General features: G+C 41.7%; 1 protein-coding gene across 1 annotated transcript in view; it reads left to right on the top strand.

Moving 5' to 3' along the window:
* LOC149236796 (uncharacterized) overlaps positions 1-26,772 on the top strand; it is a 52,471-nt gene extending 25,699 nt beyond the window's left edge. The window contains exon 2 of the mRNA XM_089369032.1: positions 26,684-26,772. Coding sequence (XP_089225158.1) covers positions 26,684-26,772 — 89 coding nt within the window. The remainder of the gene's footprint in view (positions 1-26,683) is intronic.
* The last annotated feature ends 405 nt before the right edge of the window (positions 26,773-27,177 follow it).

Here is a 27,177-nt window from a genome sequence, read left to right as displayed (position 1 = left end):
GTGATACAGATGGAGGATGCGAAAATTGTAAGATAAGTTGATTTTCCATGTGAATAATAGAATGATGAGGAGCCTGGAGAGATTTAACACATTTCTGATCAGAGGTGGAACTAGCCTCAAGACTATGAGAACTTGACATAACCATCAACTTGGGCTGAAGTTCCTCGAAAACTTGGGGAGGTTCCAGTTCATGAGAAGATGGATGATAGGAGATTGGTGGCTTAGAAATATTAAGAGTGGAAGAATGAGAATCGTGATTGAATGAATCACTGAAAAAATTATGACAAACACGACTAGAAAGTTCAAGATCATGAACAAAGGCATCCTAATGATCTGACAAATCATAAAGAGGGGTTGATGGAAACGAGAAATTTATCCCTCTATGTTCCTAAGAAGATACGATGAGAGATTGGGAGAACCAGGAAGAACAGATTTGTCCTCTCCATGCATAAATGAAAAACTGGTATTCCACGTGTTCTGTGAATGATCGAAAGTAGAGACATCCAAAAATTAATTTTCATAAGATTTAATAGGAATGATAGAGTCATGGAATATGTGAGTATAAAGTAAAAGAGATGTGGACAAAAGGAGGTCATCCTTCAACACATATTCTTGTTCAAACTCCCACACATACTCATCAAAAATGATATCACAGGTTGGTTGTCCAACACCAACTCCATCCAGAACTTGATCCTTGTGAACATCACAAGAGAGATCCAAGACAGGGGAACAAAACATACTAATTTCGTGAGGGTCAAAGGGACTAAAGGATGGAGGACAAGGAGATAGTAATTCATCAAAACCATTAGAGTCACAGTCAAAATCTGTGCTAAAATTATGAGTAAGTGGGGTAGGGGGAGATGGTGGTAGATCAATAGGTGAATTCTCAACTTCTCCCACCTCGCCCTATAAAGCTAGATTTGTTTGATGGGAAGGGGAAGGAGGGTCACTTGGAACAGCAACCTTGTGCATATCTTTTTTAGGAGCTATAACACTGAGGTATGTTAGGAGAGGTTCAAAATATTCTAACTCATGTGGGTTTTTAGAAATGTGTACAAAATATTGAAATCTTCTAGCCAAGGACTCCCAGTCAACTTCATTTTATCGAAATTAAAATAAGTAATGAATGAAATGATCATGAAAATCCTAGGGAGATTTGTCAAGTGTTTTTCACAATTTGAAATTTTTCTTATTAAGGGCTTTACGATCATAGAGAATGAAATCACAACATGATTCTACAACAAATTGTTTGAAAGAGTGTATGGAGGCTGTGGGAAATGTGTAACACCATTTATTTGCACTCCCTTTGAACACGAGATAAAAAAACCTATAGGAAACATCCTCAGGCTAGATGTCATGCCTGTCACAGAAACCAAGAAAAGCAACTTTGAGCCCAAGTAAGGTTATTCCACCCTTGCCATTAAACTTAAATTTGGACAATTCATTTAAAATGCTCACGGCCACTTTCAAATTTGCAAAGTTAGAAAAACATCTCATACTTATGATTTGGTGAGAAGTCATCAAATGTGTATAAAAATTCAAAATAGAATTCAAGAGTTTAGTTTTTCATTTGGCCCTCCTTTTAGCTCTAGAAATGTTGACGATGTTGGACCCACCAACATTCAATGAATCTCCCTGATATGAAGTCCCAACTAGACCTCAAACCATTTGGAGTAGGATTTCATGAAATTGGTGGTAATTTTATGCCTTTATCGCGTAAACACATATAGGGAAGTATGATAACTTTGGGCGAGAGAAAGTGTGTAACCCTACGGAGAGTCGAGTGCGATGCATGAAGGTTCCAACAGAGGAAGGGAAAAGGAAGTGTGCCCCTTGGAAGCCTATAATAGTATGCAGATTAAAAGGAACACACTAGCGAAATGACATCACAAGCTAAGATGCAGAATAGTCCACAAGTTAAAGTTATAAATTAATACAACAAAAAATATTCAACAAGATTTATACAAATGAAAATGAAATAGTTTATAACCATATGCATAAGTTAAATAACATACATTTCCAATAGAAAAAGAATAGTCCTACTATATTAACAACATATGCATGAAAGTGTCTTGGCTCTGATTTTATTTTTATAAGTGAAATTTCCATCCATACATACACCATTGACAACCACTAGCCCCAATAGTGGAACATTTTAGTTAAGAGCACATGCTCCTTGTAGGTTTTAACCCCGTACAATAATTACTTGCATAAGAATTATAAAACACAGAAAATAAACAATGCAAGAGCATAGCACATAAAACACATATACACAGAGATTTTCCCTTGGATCCCAAAAGTGGGACTACCAGCTTGATTTTTGATTATATTCCTTTCAATGTTACAATATATATTTATACATGCTGAAGCATCCAATACCATGGACTGAAAACCATCACGTCCAAACCATGGACCGAAAGCCATCGCATCCAAAACCATGGACCGAAAACCATCGCATCCAAAACCATGTACGAAAAATCATGCACAAAACCATAGGTAGGTCTGCCCAACCTAATATAGGGTCCAAAAGCAAAATTTTCTGGGGCACTACCTCGAACCCCATAGAATGGGGTTACCTGCACCCCTCAAACCCCCTATGATTCCCCCCATCGAGGCAATGAAGGGGGGGCTCCGCCCCCCTTCTAACCCCTCGATTAACTACGTGGGCTAGTTGTGGAAAGAATATAACACAACCCAACATTCTCCCACTTCTTGTTTTCTTTCCACACGGGGCCACAAGAGAGCTTAGACATTTATCCAACCCTGCAACACCCATTGTTTTTCTACACCAAGAGAACTTCTTAGAGCTCACAGATTTTGTCAATGCATCTGCAGTATTCTTCAAAGTGTCCACCTTTACCAGCAAGACCTTTTATCTTCTATCATATCTCTCACAAAGTGATACTGAACATCAACGTGCTTTGTCTTTGAATGATATGTAAGGTTCTTTGCCAAGAAAATTTCACTTTTGCTGTCACAGTCTATCCTTATAGCCCCTGTACTAACCCCATACTTGAACACAATCTCTCCAACCAAACTACTTCCTTGCTTGCATGAGTGGCTGCCATGTATTCTGCCTCTGTAGTTGATAGTGCCACTACAGATTATTTCTTACTCATTCAACTGACTGCACCTCCAAATAGGTTAAAAACATACCCACTTGTAGATCTTCACTGATCCAAATCTCTAGCCCAGTCTGCATCAACAAAGCCATGAATACCCAACACTCTGTCCAATCCTGGCCTTCCTTGGTAGCACAAACCATAATCACTAGTCCCACGCAAATACCTGAAAACCCACTTCACTGTTGTCCAGTGCTCCCTCCCTGGTTTTGACATAAACCTACTCAATACTCCCACTTCATGTGCAATGTTTGGTCTAGTACAGATCATTAGATACATCAAGCTACTGATTGCACTTGCATATGGAACACGGGACATGTCCTCTTCCTCTTCTAGTGTCTTGGGACACTGTTCAACAGATAACTTAACACCTACAGGAATAGGAACCTTCACCGGTTTACTATCCTGCATATTAAACCTCTGCAATATTGTCTCGACATACTTCCTCTGGTTTAACCAAAGCTTCCTCTTTGTCCAATCTCTTTTAATTTCCCTGCCCAAAATATAGTTTGTAGCACCAAGATCTTTCATGTCAAATTTGGAGGACAAATGGGTCTTCAAATCCTAGATAACTTATTTGTCATTTCCAACCAGCAACATATCATCCACATACAAGACCAGATACATAACATGGTCACCAATTAATTTAAAATACACATAGTGATCTTCTTTACTTCTGGTGAAGCCAAGTCCCATATAAATGTATCAAATTTCTGATACCACATCCTTGGTGACTTTTTTAACCCATACAAAGACTTCTTTAACTTGAATACCAGTTTTTTCCTACCCTTCACCGCAAAGCCTTCAGGTTGCTTCATGTAGATCTCCTCTTCCAGATCCCCATGAAGAAATTTTTTCTTCACATCCATCTATTCTACTTCAAAACCAAAAGCAGCAACAACAGATAAAAGTAATCTATTATAAGTTACCTTGGCAATAGGAGAAAAAATATCACCAAAATCAATTCTCGACAGCTGGGAATAAACTTTTGCTACCAACAGAGCTTTGTATTTCTCCACCTTTCCTTTTGCATTTATCTTATTCTTGAACACCCATTTGTTGCCAATGGGTTTCCTTCGAGCCGACAACTCCACCAGATCCCAAGCTTCATTTTTGTGCAAAGATTCCATTTCATCATCCATGGCCTCTTTCCAGAGTTTTCCATCCTTTGAATCTATTGCTTCCTTCATAGTTTTGGGATCATTATCAGTAATAGATAAAGCAAAATTTGAACAGAAAGTAGATGGACTATACCTTTCTGGTGGCCTTCTTTCTCGAACTGATCTTCTCACACCCGAAGTTTGTGACTCTTCATCTTCTGATTCCTCCTCTACTGCAGAGTCAGATTCTTCCTCCTTTAGCTCAAACTCTACCTTCTCAGGTTCCTTTGGTTGGAATTTAGGTTTAATAACATATTTCACCTTTCTGAACACCACATCTCGGTTGTACACAACCTTCCTTGTTACTGGGTTCCAAAGCTTATAACCCTTTAAACCATCCTTATACCCAATAAAAATGCACTTTTCAGATTTACTATCTAACTTGGTTCGTTTCTCCTTTGGAACATGTACATATGCATCACAAGCAAATACCCTCAGATGTGAAAGAGAGGGTTTCTTACCAGTCCATAGCTCTTGTGGAGTCTTATCCTCCAATGCTGATGAAGGTGATCTGTTGACCAGGTAACATGTTGTCTCCACTGCCTCTACCTAGAATTCTTGTCCTAACCCGGAACCACTTAGCATGCTTCTTGCCCTTTCGATCAACGTTTTGTTCATTCTTTCTGTAACTCCATTTTTCTTAGGTGTGTATGGAGTAGTATTTTGTCATGCTATACCACACTTCTTACAAAATTCTTCAAATTCCTTACTAGAAAACTCTCCACTGTTATCTGTCCTCAACACCTTTATCTTCTTCTCTGTCTGGTTTTCCACTAGAGCCTTAAATTCTTTAAACCTGTCAAAGACTTCAGATTTCTTCATAAGGAAATATATCCATGTATTCCTGGAGAAGTCATCTATAAATGATACATAGTACACAGACTTACCCAGTGATGGAACCTTCGGTTCAAACACGTCACTGTGAACAAGTTATAATATATGTTTCACCCTCTTATAACCAGAGGGGAAACTCACCCGATTCTGCTTCGCATATACACAATTTTCACAGAAATCAAAATCCAGAGAGCTATTACTCATATCTTCTACCATACCTTTACCATGAAGTATTCAAAGGCCCTTCTCTCCAATATGTCCAAGTCTTTGATGCCACATCATGGTCTTCTCTCCAGAGACAACTAGATTTTCTGCTCCACTTTCAAGAAACACAGAATTGTTGCACCCATCAACAACAGTGCTACCTTGCAGCTTGTACAGAGTTCCAATGCGAACTCCCCATATCAATACCAGTCCTCCCCGAACCATCTTGCAGGTATCCTTCTCAAACACTGTTTTTGCACCTGCATCATCTAGTTTGCTTACAGAAATTATATTTCTGGCCAATGCAGGAATATGTATAACACCCGTAAGTGTTCTAACTCTTCCACATTGCAACTTCAACTTTACTTTTCCGCGACCAATGATTCTAGCCTTCCTATCATCCCTTAAGAAGACACCACCACCATCGTATTTCTCATACTCGCAGAGCCACTCTCTATGGGGAGTGAAGTGAAAGGATGCACCTGAGTCAATCAACCATGCTTCATGATCTACATGTGTACTTGAAGAAGCCAAGTACACATCCCCACCTACATCTGAGGTGGTTTTCGCCTCTGCAAAAGGAGCATCATCAGATCCCTTTCCTTTGTCAAGAGATTTAGATTTACAGTCCCTTTTGTAGTGCCCTTCCTTTTCGCATTTCCAACACACCACCTTTACAGGTTTTCCTGGAGATTTAGATCTCCCTCTAGATTTATGTCTCCCACTTGATGACCTATTTTTGTTTCTGTTGTGGGACCGTCCTCGTACAGACAAGGCATCACCATTCTGGCTCTCCATATTTTTATGTCTCATCTCCTCCGTTAGGAAGGATGAGACTATTTCATCAAACTGCAAGGTATTACCATTGCTACCTATTGTAATAACCAGACTATCCCACGATTCTGGTAGAGAACACAACAAACTAATGCACTTATCTTCATCTGTTATATCAATAGATGATAACTGACTTACCATAGTATTAAACGCATTCAGATGCTCTGTCACCAAGTCTCCATCTTTCATCCTCAGGTTATATAGCTTTTTCAGTAGGAACAGTTTATTCACCAGAGACTTATATTGGTACAAAGTCCCTAACTTGTCCCCCAAAACCTTTGCTGTAGCTTCCCCTGATACATTCAACAATACTAAATTTGAGATATAGAATCATATTGTGCTCTTTGCCTTCCAATCCAACTTCTTCCATTCTTGATCAGACACCCCCGTTGGTTTAGTACCCAGATCTACCATGATCCACTAATCTTTATCCATCAACAGATCCTCCATCTTGAGTTTCCACAACTCAAAAATCCAGCCATTAAATTTCTCGATCTCTATCTTTCCACTGCTCGCCATCTTCTTTCACCTCCAGAATCGATCCCGCATATCTCCCACTAAACAGGGTCTACCACAGGCCTGAGTAAAACCCCTTAGCACCAAAGGTGTCCCCTTGAAGCCAAACCTGGCTCTAATACCAAATGTAGGTTTTAATCCTGTACAGAAATTACCTGCATATGAATTCTAAAACACAGAAAATAAATAATGTGAGAGCATAACACAAAAAACACATATACACAGATATTTTCCCCTCGATCCCAAAATCGGGACTACCAACTTGATTTTTCATTATATTCTTTTCAATGTTACAATACATATTTATACATGCTGAAGCATCCAATAACATGGAAAGAAAACCATCGCGTCCAAAACCATGGACTAAAAACCATTGCATCCAAAACCATGTGCAAAAAATCATGCGCAAAACCATAGTTAGGTTCGCCCAACCTAATATAGGGTCCAAAAACAAAATTTTCCAGGGCGCTCCTCGGACCCCATAGAGTGGGGTTACCTGCACCCCTCAAACCCTCTATGACTCCCCTTGCTACACAATCGGGGCAACGAAGGGGGGCTCCCCCCCCCCTTCTAATCCCCCGTTAACTACATGGGCTAGTTGTGGAAAGAATATAACACAACCCAACACTCCTCCAAAGAAGTATACTCACTCTATGCTATGGAGAAGCCAAGACTCTTGACAATACTCTCAAGTTCTTCCTAAGCCTAAGCCTAGCCAAAAGCTTGGCTCCCAAAATCCTCTTACATGAGTTATAAGGTTCTATTTATAACAAGAGGGTGTGAATCCTCAACTCCTATTTCTGACCTTTGCACTACCCTCACAACTCTTGAACTTCTTCACAAAATGACACATTACATTACATGGTGACTTTTCATATTCCAATATTCGCACTTGGAATTTCACTTAAAACGTAATTACAAATAATAAATTACATTTTCCACTTGTAGCCATATTAGACAAAATAGGGTAGGGACAGCCTAACAAGACACCACACTATGATTCTGGAGTTTGGGGGAAGTCCAGTTGAACAACTTCCACTTGTTGTTTCTCAGTCACATATTGGTGCCAAGCTTGGTACTGTGTGATGGTGTCCTCAAACTACTTAAAGGTGTCTTACTGGAAGCAGACTCTAGCCACCATGGCATCCAGGTACAGTCTCTTCGAACATGCTTCCAAATCGTTTTTAGGCATGAAAAACATTTTTTTGAATTTGATAGGACCATTGATGAACTTTTGGATGTTGTGTGCGTTCAGTTCCAAATCAGCCATAGTGGCATCCTGTCTTAGCTACTCCAAGTGCTCTTCGACCTCCTACTGGACTTGGTTCTTGGGCTTAGCTTTCATGAGGGAACTGATTGATGGGATATTATTACCAAGACATCCTAGCTACTATACAACTACACATATGAGGCCTGCGTGCTACCAATGAATGAGCCGAGATTCTTTTTTTTATGGACAAACATTCAAAACTTTGCTTTCCCCATCTCTACTTATGGCCTCATTTTATTTACTAAGTCAAGAAGGGCCCCTTTGTACCACATTGTCCATTAGTATACATAGGCAATGGAAACATGTATGCTTTTGAGAGTTTTAATAAACTCTTTTCTCTCCTATTGTAGACCATTAAAATGGACATCACGATGAAAAATTTGTCATAGAGCTTCCACATGGTTTCTCCAAGTGCTAATACTTCAACAAGTATCACGACTCTCATCTACCTTAACAAAAAATTGCATTCTCTGTTACTGCTCAGAATTTTTCTACCTCATTCTTGGCAACCTGCAAAATCTGTGCTAGTTTCTCATTTTCGGCCATCAAACATTGAACATTAGATCTTGTTGCTCTGACATAGGCCAAGATGGATTTAGCAATGGTAGTTGGATATTTCTTGGTATCCAACACTATCACCCTTTCCTTGATGAATGTACGTGATGCATGATCATCCAGAAAGTGCTTCCTCTCGCATGTACAATCCTCTTCTGGAACTCATCAAATGATAGATTTTACACATCCATGACCGGATCATCATCAAGGAGAACAACATCTCCTTGCTTTCTCGGGGTTATCTCTGCTGCTGGAGGTGGTGGAGTCTAGGGTATGACCTGTGGTACTCTCAACGTCAGGTCAACATCTTCATGTTGTAGCTCGTATTCGAACTCCATGTCTGTCACTTTAATCAATTGCTCAATTTGGTGAGAAAGCTCTTGATTTGTTCACATTCCTCCTCAGTTGTTGGTTTCTCCTACTCTTTAACCTATATCGACGTTGTTTCCTCTATCATCACGCCTTGCCTTTCTTCCTCTTCCTTATTTTTCTTGTCTTCTCATTCCCTCCTCCTCAACTCTTGTTTTTTCTTCATCTTCTTCTATGTCTCCTACAGTTTCCGTTTTGCTTCCTGCAACCTCTACTTTTATCTCTTTGTCTGCTCTCATCTTTGCATCCTTTGCTTCCTTTTTTCTTCTTCTGCCAATGTTTCCTTTTCAATAAGAGGATATAATTTCATTTTTCATATTTTCTCTCCCTTTAGACTATTAGCAATCTTCCTCTTTCCCTTGTCCTACACAGGATTTCTACCTTCTACTGCAGCTGCTGTCAGAGTTGTCATTGTTTTTGGAGAAACCTTTGAATTTATTCATATATTGATAGGCTCGTTGAGTCTGGAGGCATTGTAACAATACCTCTAAGGATCCTCTAGCTAATGAAATGCACCGCTGATCCATGGAATGTAAAATCACGTAAAATGTTCCTTGAAAATATTGTGGGGATGATACAAATGAAATTATGTAATTTTGAACTCAAATATCACTATTTCCTTAGCCTCAGCATATGCAACTTTCAAGTTATTTCTTTCGTATATTTTGATATTCAAAGGAAGAGTGGGCCATGGTGCTTTATTCTTCCTATGCAATGCTGCTGACAACCCTGTAGTAAGATGGTATGATACTTCTTCCATGATTAGTTTCTTAGTGGAATACCTTTGTAAGACACGTGAAGGCTTCTCTCTATCAATGTCTCTAATGAAGGTCCCACTTTGTGATGCATACCAATCTGCAATGGCTACTATTTCCTCCATTGCCACTCAGGACATGCAAGGTGAATCTCATTCAAATATCAGCTTGTATAGTAGGATGATAAAGTGGTTAGTTAGATGTTCACGACAGAGTGAAAGAAACTTGCAATAGATGTTCATGACAGTCTCTAATGGTGTCCATGTCTAGCTCATGCTAGGGAATTGCTGCTACACATAGGTTAGATCTGGTAAGTATGCGGACATATAGAATCTTGCTCGCTCATCCTTGGGAAGATTCTAAGCTTGTGCTACATGGGCCTTCAATTGTTGAGCCAACACATCCAAAAAGTTGAATGGCCTCCCATCATTCACCAACTGATCCAATAAGACTACTAACCCTTTAGGAAAGGTTTTGTGCTCCCTTGCCCATGGATTCTACAAGAAAAGATAATCAAGAGCTGGTAAGCCTTCCCGAGGGACTTTGTCTTGTATACATGGGTGAGTGTCTATCGAAACTTCAATGGCTCTTTCACCCAATGATTAACAATGTCTCTTGTATTCATGTAGCAATGGTTGGGGTAGAAGAGTGATTCGATGCACTTTACTAGCTCGAGAAATTGATACATCTGCTGAAAGTCTTCTGCCCTGAGGTGACAATATTCTGCTCATTGGAACTACTCAATTTCATAGTTTGTTCATCCGTATGTGAGAAAATCCAACTGATGATGTTCGCACATAAAAAGGTGGGATACCTGCATGTAACCTTGTATATACGTAACTTCCTGACGCTAAGATAGACCTATCGGTCCTCTAAATCTGCCTCAAAGTCCTTTGGAAAAGCGTTTTTGATATGTTTCCATGTCAGTGTTGTTCCCTTCTCTATAAGCATCTCAGTATCTACATACACTGGAAGGTCAACTGATGTCTGCTCAATTGTTTCCACAATATTTTTCTCAGTGGTTTCCTTTGATGTATCTCTCTTATATGCCATGGTAATAGGCACTGTCAAAGAGGTTCTCAAGAACTGTTGGACCTATGGGATAGAGAGGACAGTCATGGAAAGAAAATATCGTTTTAAAGAAAAAAAACTTACAAGGAAAGTTCGACCAGCAAACTGGGCTCTACATGGGAATGATTATGCAATTTTTCTTAACAGGGGGGACTAGCTACCTATGGGAACAACACACTACGTAGTCCTAGCAGCCAAGGTTGAAGCCTCCTGGTTGAAACTATGAAATGCACAGTTCTGCCTGGGTAGAGGCATGAGAGAGACTACACATTTCACAATTTCATTTGACAAGATAAGAGAGTTGCTTGTGGAACTGCGCAATGCAAAGATTGAGCCAACTTAGACTACACACTAATCAATTCCATAAGCTAAGCTTGTGGCTTGAACCTACAAATTTCATAGTGACAGTTGTGCAAAGTGAGATTCAACCAAGGGAAACCCACATCTTCCCAATGGAAGTGTGAAAAATAAGCCTATCTAGGAGATAGTATGGATTTGAGTGTGAATCTGACTAAGTGTAAATGTATGCATGTGAATCAAGTGCAAAAATTGATCAAATAGAAGGAAAATGAAGTATGTGAGGAGAATCACCACAACAACGACCATCAGTGCAAAAATAGGAAAACTAATGCGAAACTTGGGAAAGGAAATCTATAAATTGAAACAACACTTCTACAAGTTAAAATGACAGAAAATATGAAGAGAAATAAGTGAAAAAACACTCGCATAATCCAAACAACAAAAAGCGACAAAAAAATAGCAAAAGATGACAAAAGAAAAAATCACTTGAAAAAGCATCAACGATTGCACTCAAGGTTCCTTGATCTCCTTGGGAATGATAGAGCTCCAACATTGAATGTGAAAATGAGTTGTAGAAGCATTGATTAAATAGATTTGGACAAATTAGTGTTTATGATGTGCATACCTATAGTCAACGAAAAAGCGATAGTTGGCAGAAGTTTTTAAAAACAACGCAAGTTCCTCCTTCGGGATACTAAAAATAGATCCTTAATGTTTAGGGGTTCTGTTATAGACATTTTTGTGCCTCGCAGCACGGAGCATGAAATGTCGATAATTACAGGGATCCTCGGTCCCTAAACATGTTGTTCTTACCCCTAGAAGAACAAGGTCAGCAAACCACAACACTTCCCATCAGTTCTCCACCTAAAAACACTCAAAAACAGGCTATTTTTGGATCATGTCAGCTGCTCCACTGAGCATCTGCGCTGGAATGCAACTGCTCCTCCTTGTACCTGCGCTGAAAGTCAAATCTAATGAAGGCTACCTGCGCTGGGCGAGATTGGCCAAGTGGCACAGTCATTTTGCAAGGTGTCAATTGCCCAGGAAGCTTCCAAACTGACACTTGGTTCAAGGGATTCGCCCTGTGATGAGTAAGAGGTACTTGATCTCCATGTGTAAGCAAGGATCTCCAAGTGGACTCAAGAACTGAAGTTTAACTGAAGAGGGAGAGGACACAAGGTAGCTTTATGTCAGTCTCAAGCTGACTCATCCTCTCTTCTTCTCTCCTATATATAGAGCTCTTCTATGAGGTCTATAGAGGCTGGAATTTTGTGCAAGCAAGGAAGTGCTGTTGGTTTACAGTTAGAGCTATTGGGTGATTGCTTTATAGAGGAGAAGAGGAGATTTCTTGTTTCTGGGGAGGTGCTGCTGGATTGGAGCCATTGATGGTTGTAACCTTCTCAGAACCCTTTTACTTCTATCAATAAAGCTTTGAATGTTCTCCTATATACTTGTATTGCATTGATGTATTGTATTTACTTGTATATCTGATTCACTCTAATCCATGCATCAGTTATGAGTACATGTTTCTTGTAGTTTCCCTCTCTTGTTTGTGCAGGACCTGTGTGTAGCTGGGCTAGCAAAGGGAGCAAGGAGCTGGGAACAAGAGACAAAGAGAGAGGACAGGATCGACAAAAGCGAAAGACACCGGTTGGTCAATCTTTTCTTCCTTCTCTGTACTTTCATAAAGGAAAATATCAAAGCTTTACTTTCAGTTGTTGCTAAGGATTGTCACCCTTAGAGTAGGGATAGGGTCATCCGAGTCGGATACTTTTCCCCATAACAAACTGGCGACTCCGCTGGGGAGCCTAGTATCTTGTTGGTGTTTGTAGTATCTTTGCTATTCATTTCCTGAACCAAAGAGTACCGAATCGAAAAGCTTTTGACTATATCAAAAGCGAAGTAGAGGGGCTGCTACTCTTGCTCATTTTTTGAGTAGATTCATGATTTGAAGAGCTGATCTACAAAAGACTCTTGTACTCTTTGTGATAGCTTTTCATCCTCTTGATCATCCCTTAGCTTGTACTTGACCTATAGCTTTTTATTTCAGCAAAAACAGTGAATTTTTGAGCTTTTTATGACCCGGAAATCCTTGTAAACGCAACTCTCGTGTCTCAGTGCAGGCTGCCCATAGGCAGTCTACATTCCAGCGCAGGTACTCCCTTCGGGAACTGCGCTGAGAGTCAATTTGACAGACCAGAGCCTGCGCTGATCCAGTTAGGCTATGTCTTCCTGAGGTTTCCCACTGTGTCTTAGCCCTGTTTTCACTGTTGTTTTGCTGCTGATTGCTTGTCATTGTACTTGCTGTAAACCAACTTTCCTTGACATTATTCCGCCTCAGTTGTGTGATGAAACTGTGATTGTTCTTTCAGTATTTCTTGCTTCAGTTACAGTTTCCCATTGTGAAAAGCGAACCGGTATAGTTGTGGCCTCTTAGATCCTGAACTGTAAAAGTGTCTTTATGATCTTAAGAGCTAGTTTTATTACTGTTCATAACTGTTCGAGTTTGTTTGTTTTTCATCTTATGGTTTGAATTCATACATTTTTAGTGTCGAAACAAGTACCTGTAAGGCGTCTTTTCATTTTAGACAAAACTTGTTTGTTTACGCTTCAAATTGAATTCGAAAATTATACGACAATTTCCTTTTTGTCTACATCAACATTAAGGGAAAAGAAAAGAAATACATGCATCTTGCATTTGCATTTTGATAAGTTTGCGTGATTGATCTAGGAGAAAGTGCATTAGTTTGTGCTTTGTGCTCTGTGTGGAAAGATAATGTTTTTCTCTCCCCTCAGTAATTAGGATTTTCAAAGCTAAAAAGATTGTAAAGCTTGCTTATCATTTTAGCTGCATTTAGGAATTTGTACCAATACATCTCGTGGTGATCCTGAAAGACAAACTGCTAAACAAGATCAACTTAAAATATATTGAATGAATCTAAAAACGCTTTGTAACATAACGCTCACAATAGAGGTCTAGGTAGAGACGTGTTCCGGCGTCGTTAAACGTAGTGATTGTCGATCTCTACGAAGGTGGGTGATTCCTCCTGAGGGACGATAACACTAATACGGACTTGTGCTCCCGCGTACCGTCGCGTATATTGGGAGACCCCTATAAGCATTTATCCTTTATCCTTAGGAAGCCGTGTCGGCCGCCCTACTGATCGCGATGCAGTGAACACAACATTCACGAAGATCGACCACCCGTACCGTAAAACGTATTCTGTGGTTTCGCGAAAGGTTTGGCACACCCTCTGCCTAGATCTCCAGAGCAGTTTCTTTTGGCCCTTTTCAAACTCTATAACTGAAAAGGTCCAGCCGAGCATTTGTCACTTCGGGCTCGTTAATACATCGAAGGCGACTAGAGTCATCTTTAGCTTTTTCTCGACTCTTAAAACATGAAAAAGAAAAGTTGTGTCTAAAAGCGTCCAATAAAATTCATTCAATACGGAAACATAATTCCCCTTTTTGTATTTTAGTTGATCAAGTAATCTGCAACCGTGGAGGAAAGTCAATTAAAACTCTGTCGTTCGAGGAGACTTGCAAGTCAACCGTCTTTGTCTCCGGAATCGAGAGTAGTACGGACAAAGCGAACTCGCTTGACCGGGTCAAAATCTCCCATTAAAGTTAGAACAACAGTTCTGACAACATCTGAGATTCTGGTCACTCCTGATATTTCTGGAATCCCTGCCTCTATTGAAGAAGTTCAACAGCAACAGAGGGACATTTGTACTGATCCTAGTCTGAAGACAAGTACTTGCATAACTGAACCAGTTCCATTTGAAACCGGTCCACAGAGTCTTGTTGTTCAAACAACTGTCGCTGTCGAAGCAACCCCTTCTTCGGCAGCAGAAATATTTTACGGACCTGATGGTCTTCCTCTTCCTCTTGGTCTGATCGAAATAGAGGAAATCGTAGAGGACCAGCAAGAAAATACTCCAACTCATTTTGGAGTAGGCACCGCTCTTTTTCCTTCTGCGTCAGAAGTTTGTCCATCGCCACAGGAAGTTCCTGTAGAATCGTTAGGCAGTTTATTGGATAGACTTAAAATGTCTGAGCAACCGTTGACATCTAGAACTGTGCCAAATGACACAGCGACAGCAGAAGCTCCTGTTGTCAATCCAACGATGTTTGCCATCATACCAGCTGTCCCGACTAGCTCTCATCAGCTAGAAGGAGTCCACCCAGGGACTATTACGACAACTTGGTCTGTTCCAGTTTGTTCTTCCGGTATAATACCCGGTAATTCTTATGTTGAAACTAGACAAATTGATCCCTTTGGAAATCAGTTTGGGCCATCCAGTCCTCAAAGGCAATCTATACCCTTGAGCTCCGGATTGTTACCGTATGGGGGGCAATATGCCCTTTCACTTCCCCTTCCGGGGGGATACCCATACGGCAGTTTTCAACAACATTCAGGTTTGACTGAAGTAACGACGAATGGTTGGGTACCTATGTTACCCCAACAACCAAGAGTTGTATATTCCATGCAACAGTGTGTACCTATGTCTAGTATCCCGACGACGCCAGCAATTGTAACCGTGTCGCAAGTTCAATCGATGCCTGTTGTATGTCAACCCCAAGTTGTAATGCAACAGCCCATTGACCCTGCAACACAACCACAATCGCCAACTGCCGGGACGACACAGATACAAACGGGAACCACAACCCCGCATCTTGGTCCGTCGGTTAGTGTCGCACAGCAAAACATGGCTTCACAACCATGGATGGTGCAATACCAACAACCTCAGTTTCAACAGGTATACCAGGGATCTGAGCAACAGATCTTTGCGAATAGTGGGCAACCCTATATTCAGAACGGGTTAAATCAACCACTTTACAGTGGCCAAGCCCACCAGCCGTATCAGTCATATCAACATCAGTTGCATTATGCTGGTATGCAAAGGCCTACTGCTCAGGCGATTCCATCGTATCCTGGGTACGCCTCGCCAAACCTGAATCAGCAGTTGCCATTCGTGGCGACCCTAGAATTACCAGATTTACATCGATTAACGAACGATCCAATCGCCTATGCCCATTGGTGGCCAGCGATTCCTCACAAACTTCCTTCGGACATTCCTAAATTCAATGGAAATCCTGGCGAAGACCCGTCGAATCATGTGATGACATTCCATCTGTGGTGTTCGTCGAATACCTTGAATGATGATTCGATAAGGCTTCGCCTTTTCCAGAGGACATTGACTGGTCCGGCGGCTAAATGGTATATTGAATTACCTAGAGCCTCTTTCGACAATTTTAGTTCCCTAGCCACGACTTTCTTAACACACTTTCAGTTACCTATAAGGTACGAAACTGGAACAGAGATCTTGACCAATTTCAAGCAGACAACGGCCACACATATATCAGATCATATACATGAGTGGCGTCGTCGTCGCAGAATGGTAAAGACCTATGTTCCAGATCAGCTATTGGCTGAGTGGTTTATAAAGTCGCTTCTTCCTGCTATAACAGAAGATGTGGCCAAGGGAGGCGTCGTAACAGAGGAGTAGGTTATTGCTCGTGCTCAATATTTGGACTTAGTATATACTCAGTCGGGCACGCTCTATGATAAGATACCTGATGCCCCCAGACCGGAATTTTCAATCCCTCCTCCTCCCGGATCAAATAGTGACTCTCATGCCGGTGATGGCGTGATTGGAACTGCAAACGCTAAGTCGACAAGGGATTCAAATAAGAAAGCCCGTAAGACTTCGAATCAAAAAGCAAATCAAGAGATTCTTGCTTCGGAGGTAAATGCTGTATCTACGGATAAAGGCAAAAACTCCAATCAACCAGGAAGCAAGAAGAAACAAAACAAAGGGAAGAAGAAGAAACAGGGTGAGTCATCCCCTCAAAAAACTTCTTCAAACCCTCCTGGGCAAGGGAAACAATTTTATCCATGTCAGATATGTGATGAAAATCATTCGACAAAGAACTGTCCGTTCAAAGCTGAGTTAAAGAGGTTCTTTAAAAGTTCCCAAACTTCAGCTGTGTTGACTGATCCATTCCCCACCCCAGGTCAAAATATGGTTGATAGTGGAAATGCTTCCCCGTCTCAAGTGCTTATGTTGTCGGTTTCTAAGCAAAATGATGCTTTGATCTCGACCAGGAATAAAGATTATGGGAATCCGCCGGTGTCGAACGACAAAGGGAAAGATCAACCCAGTAGTTCGACAACAACTTCGGCAGAAGTTGTACCCCCCCTCACGCATGAATTAACAATAAAGCCACCTAAGGGAGTAGTACACAAGTCGACATTTAATCCTCGTGCCAGAGCGGCGCAGCATTATAACATAGTAGAAGATTTGGCCCAATCGCCATCTGCTATGTCGACTCTTGAGGTACTGCAAAATTGTCCATCCCAAAGGCAGGCATTGTTATCAGCAATTGGTGGAGTGGATCCTAAAGATTCCAATCTTGTATCCTTTGATCACAAAGGATATGATCCTCAGTTACCAGCGCAACTAGCTTTCCTTATTCAAGTGAAAGCACTCAACAAAACTGTTCATAGAACGATTATTGATGAGGGAGCATCGACATGTATCATGTCGATGAGTTGCTGGAAAACTCTTGGATCTCCAACCTTGTCGCGATCTTCGACGACATTGAAAGCATTTGACGGTAGGACATACACTCCGTACGGTATCCTAAATAACTTTAAGGTTGAACTAGGAGGAAAAACAGTGGAAATTGATGTTGAAGTCATTGATGGCAATCTTGACTATAACATCCTACTGGGAAGACCATGGATATATGCCATGGCAGCTGTAGTGTCGACATATTTTAGGAAGATCGCATTCCCATTTGAAGGAGGGATTACGGTCGTCGACCAGCAGAATTTCCTCCCTAATGGTTCACAAGTTACTGGAAGCATTCCCCTGATCCATGGGAGCGACCATTCAATACAAGATATCGGAGTAGGCTTGCTAAAAGATCCCACAATGATGGGAACTTTCGCGTTGCCACCTCCTTTCCATGTAGGGAATATCCCGTTTGTAGCAACATGCAACATGGTATCTTCTTCAAAGGTCGCAGGAGACAAAGTCGTCATGGATTATCAAGTGGTGTTTGCCACCTAGCCCTATAGAAATATTGTAGCAATCAATATTTCAGGCATGGGAGGCGAGCCCAAATCAACGCTCGTCAAGCGTTTGGGTAGATAGGTCTGGAGAATATGGTACCCCATTAGATCCATGGTCAAAAGTTCATGGGACTGACGAAGGAATCTTACAATCAATGATGATTGAGGGGGCACCATGGAATGATCACCACCATCGTTCCCTTCTTCCAGAGTGTGAAGAAGAAACTCAACACGACCTATATCACCCTTCAGTGTTTGAATTCCTAACAAATACTGTAAATACGGTGGATTCAGAGCGAAACCTATCCAATATTGAAGAGACCGTAGCCGTAAACATCTCGACAAAATCTGATGTTGTAGAGAATATTCATGTCGGCAAAAGTTGTTCCCCTTCAGAACTGGAAATATATGGTGCTCTCTTTCGCGAATTTAGAGATGTCTTTGCATGGTCATATGATGAAATGCCAGGCATTGACTCGAGCATAGTTGAACATGAGATTAAAATGTATCCTGATGTCAAACCAGTAAGACAACGGCTTCGGCAGGTGCACCCCAAGAAAGCCGCTGCCATTAAGGCAGAAGTTGAAAAACTTCTCCATGCTGGATTCATCTACCCGGTTCCTCTAACCGATTGGGTATCGAATATTGTCCCTGTTATGAAAAAACAAGGGACGATAAGAGTGTGCGTCGACTATAGGGATGTAAACCAAGCTTGTCCAAAGGACAACTACCCTACACCCTTCATCGACCAGATAATTGATGAATGCGCCGGATGTGAAATCTTTTCCTTTATGGATGGATTCTCCGGGTAAAATCAAATAAATATCTGCCCACAGGACCAGTCTAAGACTGCATTTATTTGTCCGTGGGGCACATTCGCTTATCGAAAATTACCCTTTGGTTTAAAGAACGCAGGAGCGACGTTTCAGAGGGCAATGAATTATGCCTTCCATGACATCAAGAACATCGTTCAACCTTACCTCGACGATCTTCCGGCTCATTCGCGGAAGCGGACTGATCATCCGCGGCATTTGAGAGCAATATTTCTATGTTGCCGACACTACAAGATAAGACTCAATCCGCACAAGTGTGTGTTTTGCGTCGGTTCTGGTCGTTTACTTGGCTTTGTAGTCTCTAAGGATGGGATTCGTCTCGACCCCTGTAAGGTTCAGGCAATCATTAATTTGCCTCCACCTTCAAATTTGCTTCAGATTCAGAAACTCCAAGGGAAAGCAAACTTTCTGAGGAGGTTCATTCCAAATTACGCAGAACTTGCCAAAGGTTATACTCGTCTTTTGAAAAAGGATGTACCTTTTGTCTGGGACCAGGTTGCGCAAGCTTCCTTTGACGCTCTGAAAGATTCTCTAGTAAGAGCATCATTAATGTACGCCCCAGACTATCAAAGAGATTTTAACCTGTATCTAGCTGCAGCAGATACGACCATTGCGATGGTCTTAGTGCAAGAAGTCGATGGAATTGAACATCCTATTTATTATTTAAGTAAAAACTTAAATGACACAGAAAGTAAATATTCCTATGTTGAAAAACTAGCGCTTGCTGCTGTTCAAGCGATTCAAAGGTTTCGACATTATGTCCTCTTTAGGAAAACTATCATTCTGTCAGATTGCAACCCCATGACGTATATACTGTCGAGACAGTTGCTTGGGGGCAAATATTCGAAATGGATAGCGATCCTTCAAGAGTTTGATCTTGATTTTGTAAAATCCAAATCGAAGAAAGCTCTAGTTTTCGCGGAATTATTGTGCGATCTCCCATCGTCGTCCAACGATGAAACATCAGAAGAGTCAATCGTGGATGAAAATTTGTTTCTGATATCAGTAAGCGATGAGTGGTATGGAGACATCATTGTTTATCTCCAAACCCAAAAATTTAGGCCTAATACCTCACACTCGGAACGGAAGCGTATACGATACCAATCTAAAGACTACATGATCGTCGGTGATACACTTTACCGTCGTGGTGTCGATACGGTTCTGAGGAGGTGCCTTACCCATGAGGAGGCCGAGAAAGCCCTGAATGATTGTCATTCAGGCGCGTGCGGGGGGCATCAATCTGGATATGCAACAGCACAAAGAATCTTACGAGCAGGATATTTCTGGCCAACTATGTTTAAAGATTGCATAATAGCTGTCAGAAGTTGCCATGCGTGTCAGATCTTTGATAGCAAAACCAGGAGACCGCCCGCACCTTTGCAGCCTATAGTTGCTGTTGGGCCTTTCGCCAAGTGGGGCATCGATTTCATGCAATGTAACCCCACCTCGACCGGGGGGCATGGGTATATTATAGTCGCTGTTGACTATTTTACCAAATGGGCCGAGGCGATGCCTACATTGGATAACACTGGTGAAACAGCTGCCCTTTTCTTTTTTAATCATGTAGTCACCAGGTTCGGCGTTCCGCAGGCTATAGTGACAGATCATGGATTGCATTTTCGCAATCACATGATGGTTGAGCTAGCTGCCAAACTAGGGCTATCGCACGACAGCTCTACCCCATATTATCCACAAGCCAACGGACAAGTTGAGGCAATCAACAAAGTCCTGAAGCGTATGTTGCAAAGGATGATCGGGGTTCACAAAAGAAGATGGCACCTACTCCTGTACTCAGCATTGTGGGCTTACCGAACCTCGGTAAATAACGCCACTGGGTTCACACCATTCCAATTGGTGTATGGCCTGGAGGCAGTCTTACCGATCCAGTGCGAAATTTCGTCTCTTAAACTCGCAATTGACCTCCTCCCCGGAACCTCAGAAGAAGAGGCTCGTTTCTTGGAATTGATCCAGTTGGATGAAAACCGTCGTGACGCCGCTTTGGCGAACGAAGCCCATAAGAAACGAGTCAAAGCACAGTTCGACAAGAATGTCAAACCTCGTATCTTCTCTGAGGGTGACTTGGTTTTGCTTTACGACCAAGAATCCGACAAATTAGGAGCAGGAAAATTTAAGTCCTTATGGATGGGTCCTTATATTGTTAAAAGGGTGTTAGCAAAGGGAGCCTACGAGTTAATGGATTATGACGGGATACCACTGGCGCAACCCCGCAACGGGTTGTACCTCAAGCGTTACTATGCCTGAATAGTAACCTGAGTGCTTTTGTTGTATTTTGTTTTCGCTAAAGTGTTTGTTTCGGTTTAGTAATCCACCCTTCTCGTTTGTTGCAGATGTCGAATTATTCTGAGACATATGTGGGATATGCCGACGGAGCGAGTCGTAGTACGCGGAATTTGTCCTCCGCAGCCTGGGCCATTTTTGATCCAAGCGGCGAGTTAGTGAGTTTCAGAGGTGTGTGCATTGGACAGTCAACGAACAACATCGCTGAGTATAGCGCGTTGATTGAACTCCTCTCTGATACCATCGCTCATGGTATACGCCGACTAATTGTTAGGCTAGACTCACAACTTGTGATACTACAACTCACTGGTATATATTCAGTCCGCAATCCAGCTATTTATCGAATGTTTTTAAGGGTTAAGATTTTGGAAAGAGAGTTTGATTCAATTCAATACCAGCATATTTCCAGAAACTTGAACACATTAACAGATTCATTAGCAAACTATGTATTAGATAGACATTTGCAACATATATAAAAGAGAGATGCATCGGTGCTATGCAAGTGGATTGCAAATAAACCAGAATAAACCCCGAAAATCAAAATATATAAAGCTGTTTATAGTTTATACATGATGTGTTGTAATCAAAACAAAATTGGTCGTATGACCTAGAACTCAAAAAAATGCTAGGGGGCACCCTAGCCTAGTGGTGCTCATGAAAGTACGTCACGGTCTGTGCAATCATGCGCAAGAGACGAGTCCATCGTCTAGGCACGCCAATAGTGTGCCGCTGCAACTGTAAAGGTAACTCGTCAATCTGTACATCCGGAAGACCACGAGTAAGGCTCTCGACCTGCTCCTGCACAGCTGCAAGTATCTCAGTATCACCAAGGTCGCGAATAACAACTCGCCTAGCAGGCTCTGCTGCTGGGGCAGCAACTAGCGATCGTGGACGAGCTGCTGGACGAACAGGACCAACATCTGCATGCACCCAAGAGTTTGATCAGTTTTGCACAATAACATCATGAGTAAAAACAATAAACAGTAACATGGTCAAAGATTTTACCAATAGCGCCCCATTGCTCGCCATCCGGTAGCACCAAGTCCGGATCACCTCGGTAGTCCATACCCACATATGGATACTCAGAAAACGCCATCTCCTGACGCTCGAACCACCTAAAGAAAGCCTCAGTGAAAGTAATCTGAGGTTGACCAGCATGTCGGGACATGTGGTCAACCCACCTCTGCATGCGTGGCTCGGTCGGAGAAGGCAAGTCAAGTATGATGTACTGAGGCTGCATCAATGGGATTTTCTCCAAGGCAAAGGCAGTCAGAATAGAACCAAATCCAAAGTTCTTCAGCCTCCCGTCCTTTACCTTGGTCAATTGACTTTTCATCTGAACAAGTACTGCATCACACCAGTTAAACACTTTCGGTTGGAGACACTCCAAGGCGTGCTGCATGTAAGATCTGTTGGCAACATGTAAAGCTGCGCTACCGGCCATCCTACCAATAGTAAACAGAATGGATCTAAGAGACCTGTCAGTGATGTCATGGATATTGATCTTGCCATCTTTGCTCGGCTGTGAACCTTCCCGGCAATACTGACGAATATAGTCTCTGGTGGAATTAGTCCCTTGAGCCGTACCTGACAAAGAAATGGGGGCACCCCGCCTTGACAACCTAGTCAAGAAGTACATGTCCTCTATGGTCAAAGGGATGGTTTTTCCCATAATCTGGAATACTTGGTTAATAGGATCCCAAGCATCAAGCATATACTGCAGTAAAGAAATCTGTGCTCTCATACTAGAGATACGGAAGAACTTCAGTAGGCCACAGTTCCGAAGCGCGTTCACCGTGACCGGGTCATGGAGTGCAACCATGTCCTCTGCTTCATGTTCTCGTTCTCGCCATGTAAGGGACATTTTGTTCAAAGTTCCCTGCAAGCAAACAAGAGAAGGAGTAAGTTCCTAATTTTGATGAAAAACTGGCGAAAAATCATCAAAAATCACATGCAGGATCAGTTTTTCTAGGCCCAGCGCAGGCAGAGAGTCTCTCCCTTGCGCTGAGGCACAGTCTTCCTTAAGACCACCTGAAATACAGCGCAAGTTTCGAAAGGAGAACCTGCGCTGATGCTAGGGCGCCTTGATGAAATCCCTGAGGCTCAGAAACCCTGAAAAATGTGCATGAAACTGAAAAAGGAAACCATGAAAGTGAAGGGCTAAGGTTTAGCTCCTACCTGGTCCAAACGGGGCCGAAAATCGTCCACAGAATCTCCCGAAATCAGCTGGTGAAAATCAAGGAAGAAGAGGCACCTCCAGAGCTCCAACAAGCAAAATGCAAATGAAATGGTAAATGAGAGGTAAAAACACATTTTTATGACTTTTTACACAGTTTAAAGTTAAATATTAGGGTTATAATCTCATTTTCATGCAAATATTGTCCATTTCTAACAAGATTTGTTGCATCAATTGATGGTGAAGTACTACATTTGAAAAGAGAAAAGCTAGTAAAAGTAAAAAAATCAAATTTGACCATGAATCGAGCAGTTTTACCACGAAATTTATGCTCGTTAAAAAATAGAAAAGTGTGAGCAAAAGTTTCCACCGGAGTTCAAGCTCATTAAAAAATGAACCTATCTCGGTAAATAACCATTGCGATCGTAAATTTATCAAGCCTTAAAAGCCTTGGTCGTGTTTTCGTCCATCACCTCCACTGTCATTTGGCCGGTCGTTCACCCCCATATGTGTGTTTATCCATTTTGAGGAGCATCTGCGAAGAGTGATTTCATCTAGCCATCCTTGTGACACTACCGTGATTGGAAAATTCCAATTTTTACCTGGAATCTGCTGCTATCCCTGTTTATCACTCGTTCCTCAAAAGACGAGTCTTCTTTGAGCTCTTTTCACTGACTCGTAAAATATGAAAAGTTTGCCGAGTTTTGGCCTTCCAGCTCGTTAAACAACCGGAACGCTATCCCTCCTCTAGATTTTAATCTTTTTGGACCTGAGGGATTATTGCACAAAAAGATCGAGCGCTTCTTTTGTTCGGCTCGTTAAAGCAATCGAAAATTCATCCCTTCTGTATTGTTTTATACTTTTTCGGACTTAAGGGATTAGATGACGGAAAAGGAATTCTGGAGTTGACTTTATGTACCTTTTCAGACTCTCTGAAAATGAAAAGGACCGAGTTTTCCTTGTCGTTAGACTCGTTAAAATGATTAAATAGCGACAAACTTGTCTTTAGACGAGAACGAGTTTCCCTATCGCTAAGCTCGTTAAATCATAGCGATGGGCTTGCCTGAAGGGCAGGTTATAGAACAAGCATATGTTATCCTCCTCAAGCTTGACAAAAATAAAGAGGTACTGGTCAGAGATGACTGGGGAAAAATTGGGAGAACATCAAAGCTTAATGGTAGCAAGTTGCTCTTGAACATGACACTTTTCCTCCGTTCCACATCGGGTTGGGTTGTTTCATTCACCGGTCTCATCACCATGGTCTTCGCCAAACCATCCACATTTGGGGTAATGCTAACGATCCATCGCATCAGTGTCGTTATATGTTCAAGAGAGGTCATTCTGAAAGTGTCAACCGTGTCCCATCCACTGCCATACATTATCTTTCATCCATTCATGATCGCCACCCTGAATCATATGTCACAGTTTGTTTTCACCTCCAAAATCATTAGCTCCGTTCCGTGTCATTGATGTGGGATTCATTAAGGCCCTCCTTTGACGGATCGCTTCTTGTCGACTTCAGCTCATTATCCAAGAAGTTGATCTAGGAACAACCCCATCAGTACTTTGAAGCTTGCATGCCTCAATGGCAAGTTTCTCACTTCCGGCGACAGGTATACATCAATGACCTTCGACCAGAAGATTTTGCGTGGCGTTCGACGCGAAGTCCTTTATTCACGCCACGTGAATTGTACTGCAGTACCTTGAGGGTCATTATCATTATCGGTGATTCCTCTCGCGCTTGTTAACGGTTTTCATTATTGGCCGGTAATCAAGCGATGTCTTTCCGTGTTCGACTTCAGCGCAATTCTCACATGGATCGACCTGTACTTAGAGTGAAGATCGAACGAGTTTGAAGACCCCGGATCTAGTTTCATCCATCCGGGCTGCGATATATATTCAGAAGATATAAAAGCATTTGTCATGTACATCATTGCAGCAGATGATCATCCTATTCAAAGGATGATAGTTTCAGCAGAAAATTATCAGTCTACCATCAGACGATCGTCTGTTATATGTACCAAAATGTATTTATAAAGCTGAGCATGGGAATGCCCGCCTCAGCTAGATCATGAAAACAGAATGAAAAATAATGTATTGTATTGTATTGTATTACAGGGCGCCTCCTCAGCACTGGAATGAACTTTGGACCCTCTAGGTAAAGCATTTCACCCGATAAACGGCCTCATACTTTAGGGGGCAACTGTTATAGACATTTTTGTGCCTCGCAGCACGGAGCATGAAATGTTGATAATTACAGGGATCCTCAGTCCCTAAACATGTTGTTCTTACCCCTAGAAGAACAAGGTCAGCAAACCACAGCACTTCCCATCAGTTCTCCACCTAAAAACACTCAAAAACAGGCTATTTTTGGATCATGTCAGCTGCTCCACTGAGCATCTGCGCTGGAATGCAACTGCTCCTCCTTGTACCTGCGCTGAAAGTCAAATCTAATGAAGGCTACCTGCGCTGGGCGAGATTGGCCAAGTGGCACAATCATTCTGCAAGGTGTCAATTGCTCAGGAAGCTTCCAAACTGACACTTGGTTCAAGGGATTCGCCCTGTGATGAGTAAGAGGTACTTGATCTCCATGTGTAAGCAAGGATCTCCAAGTGGACTCAAGAACTGAAGTTTAACTGAAGAGGGAGAGGACACAAGGCAGCTTTATGTCAGTCTCAAGCTGACTCATCCTCTCTTCTTCTCTCCTATATATAGAGCTCTTCTATGAGGTCTATAGAGGCTGGAATTTTTTGCAAGCAAGGAAGTGCTGTTGGTTTACAGTTAGAGCTATTGGGTGATTGCTTTATAGAGGAGAAGAGGAGATTTCTTGCTGCTGGGGAGGTGCTGCTGGATTGGAGCCATTGATGGTTGTAACCTTCTCAGAACCCTTTTACTTCTATCAATAAAGCTTTGAATGTTCTCCTATATACTTGTATTGCATTGATGTATTGTATTTACTTGTATATCTGATTCACTCTAATCCATGCATCAGTTATGAGTACATGTTTCTTGTAGTTTCCCTCTCTTGTTTGTGCAGGACCCGTGTGTAGCTGGGCTAGCAAAGGGAGCAAGGAGCTGGGAACAAGAGACAAAGAGAGAGGACAGGATCGACAAAAGCGAAAGACACCGGTTGGTCAATCTTTTCTTCCTTCTCTGTACTTTCATAAAGGAAAATATCAAAGCTTTACTTTCAGTTGTTGCTAAGGACTGTCACCCTTAGAGTAGGGATAGGGTCATCCGAGTCGGATACTTTTCCCCACAACAGGTTCTATTTTTTTATTATTATTATTTTTTTTCTTTTCCAGGGAAACTTTCCATACACATTGTCATGAAAGACAATGCAATTTTGGGAACTAGGCAACTTTCTGGCTCAGTGTACAATGCAGTTTCTTAGGTCAGTCAGGTTTGTGAAAGTTATGGGCTCACTGTTGGGTTGCCTCCTCATGAATGTGCATTTTTTGAGCTCAAGTCTCACTAGTGGTTAGGACTGTGCAATTCCCATCATTAAGGTTAGTTGGCCTCAAGGATTGTGCAATTTCTGGGGTAATTCCATTACTGTTGTGGGACCAAGTTAGGACCTCATCTTGTTAGTTGGAAAATAAACTAAGTAACAAAACACAAGCCAAGTTGAAACGATAAGTTTCATTCAAAGCACAAATACTTGGATCAACGTGAGATGAGCTGCTGCGGTTAGAAAGGAAGTATCTTAAATTGAAGAAAAGGCATGATTTTGGAGGATGGTTGTAACCACTTTAATAGATTGTTGGATATTCTGGGCATGATTATGTTTCCACATTTT

This window comes from Pinus tabuliformis, chromosome 8 (genome assembly GCF_031772625.1).
Source record: "Pinus tabuliformis cultivar Carrire ecotype Pingquan chromosome 8, CPIR1, whole genome shotgun sequence".
Taxonomy (NCBI): Eukaryota; Viridiplantae; Streptophyta; class Pinopsida; order Pinales; family Pinaceae; genus Pinus; species Pinus tabuliformis.
The sequence above is the reverse complement of the archived record's forward strand: the minus strand, read 5'-3'. Positions and strand labels throughout refer to the sequence as shown.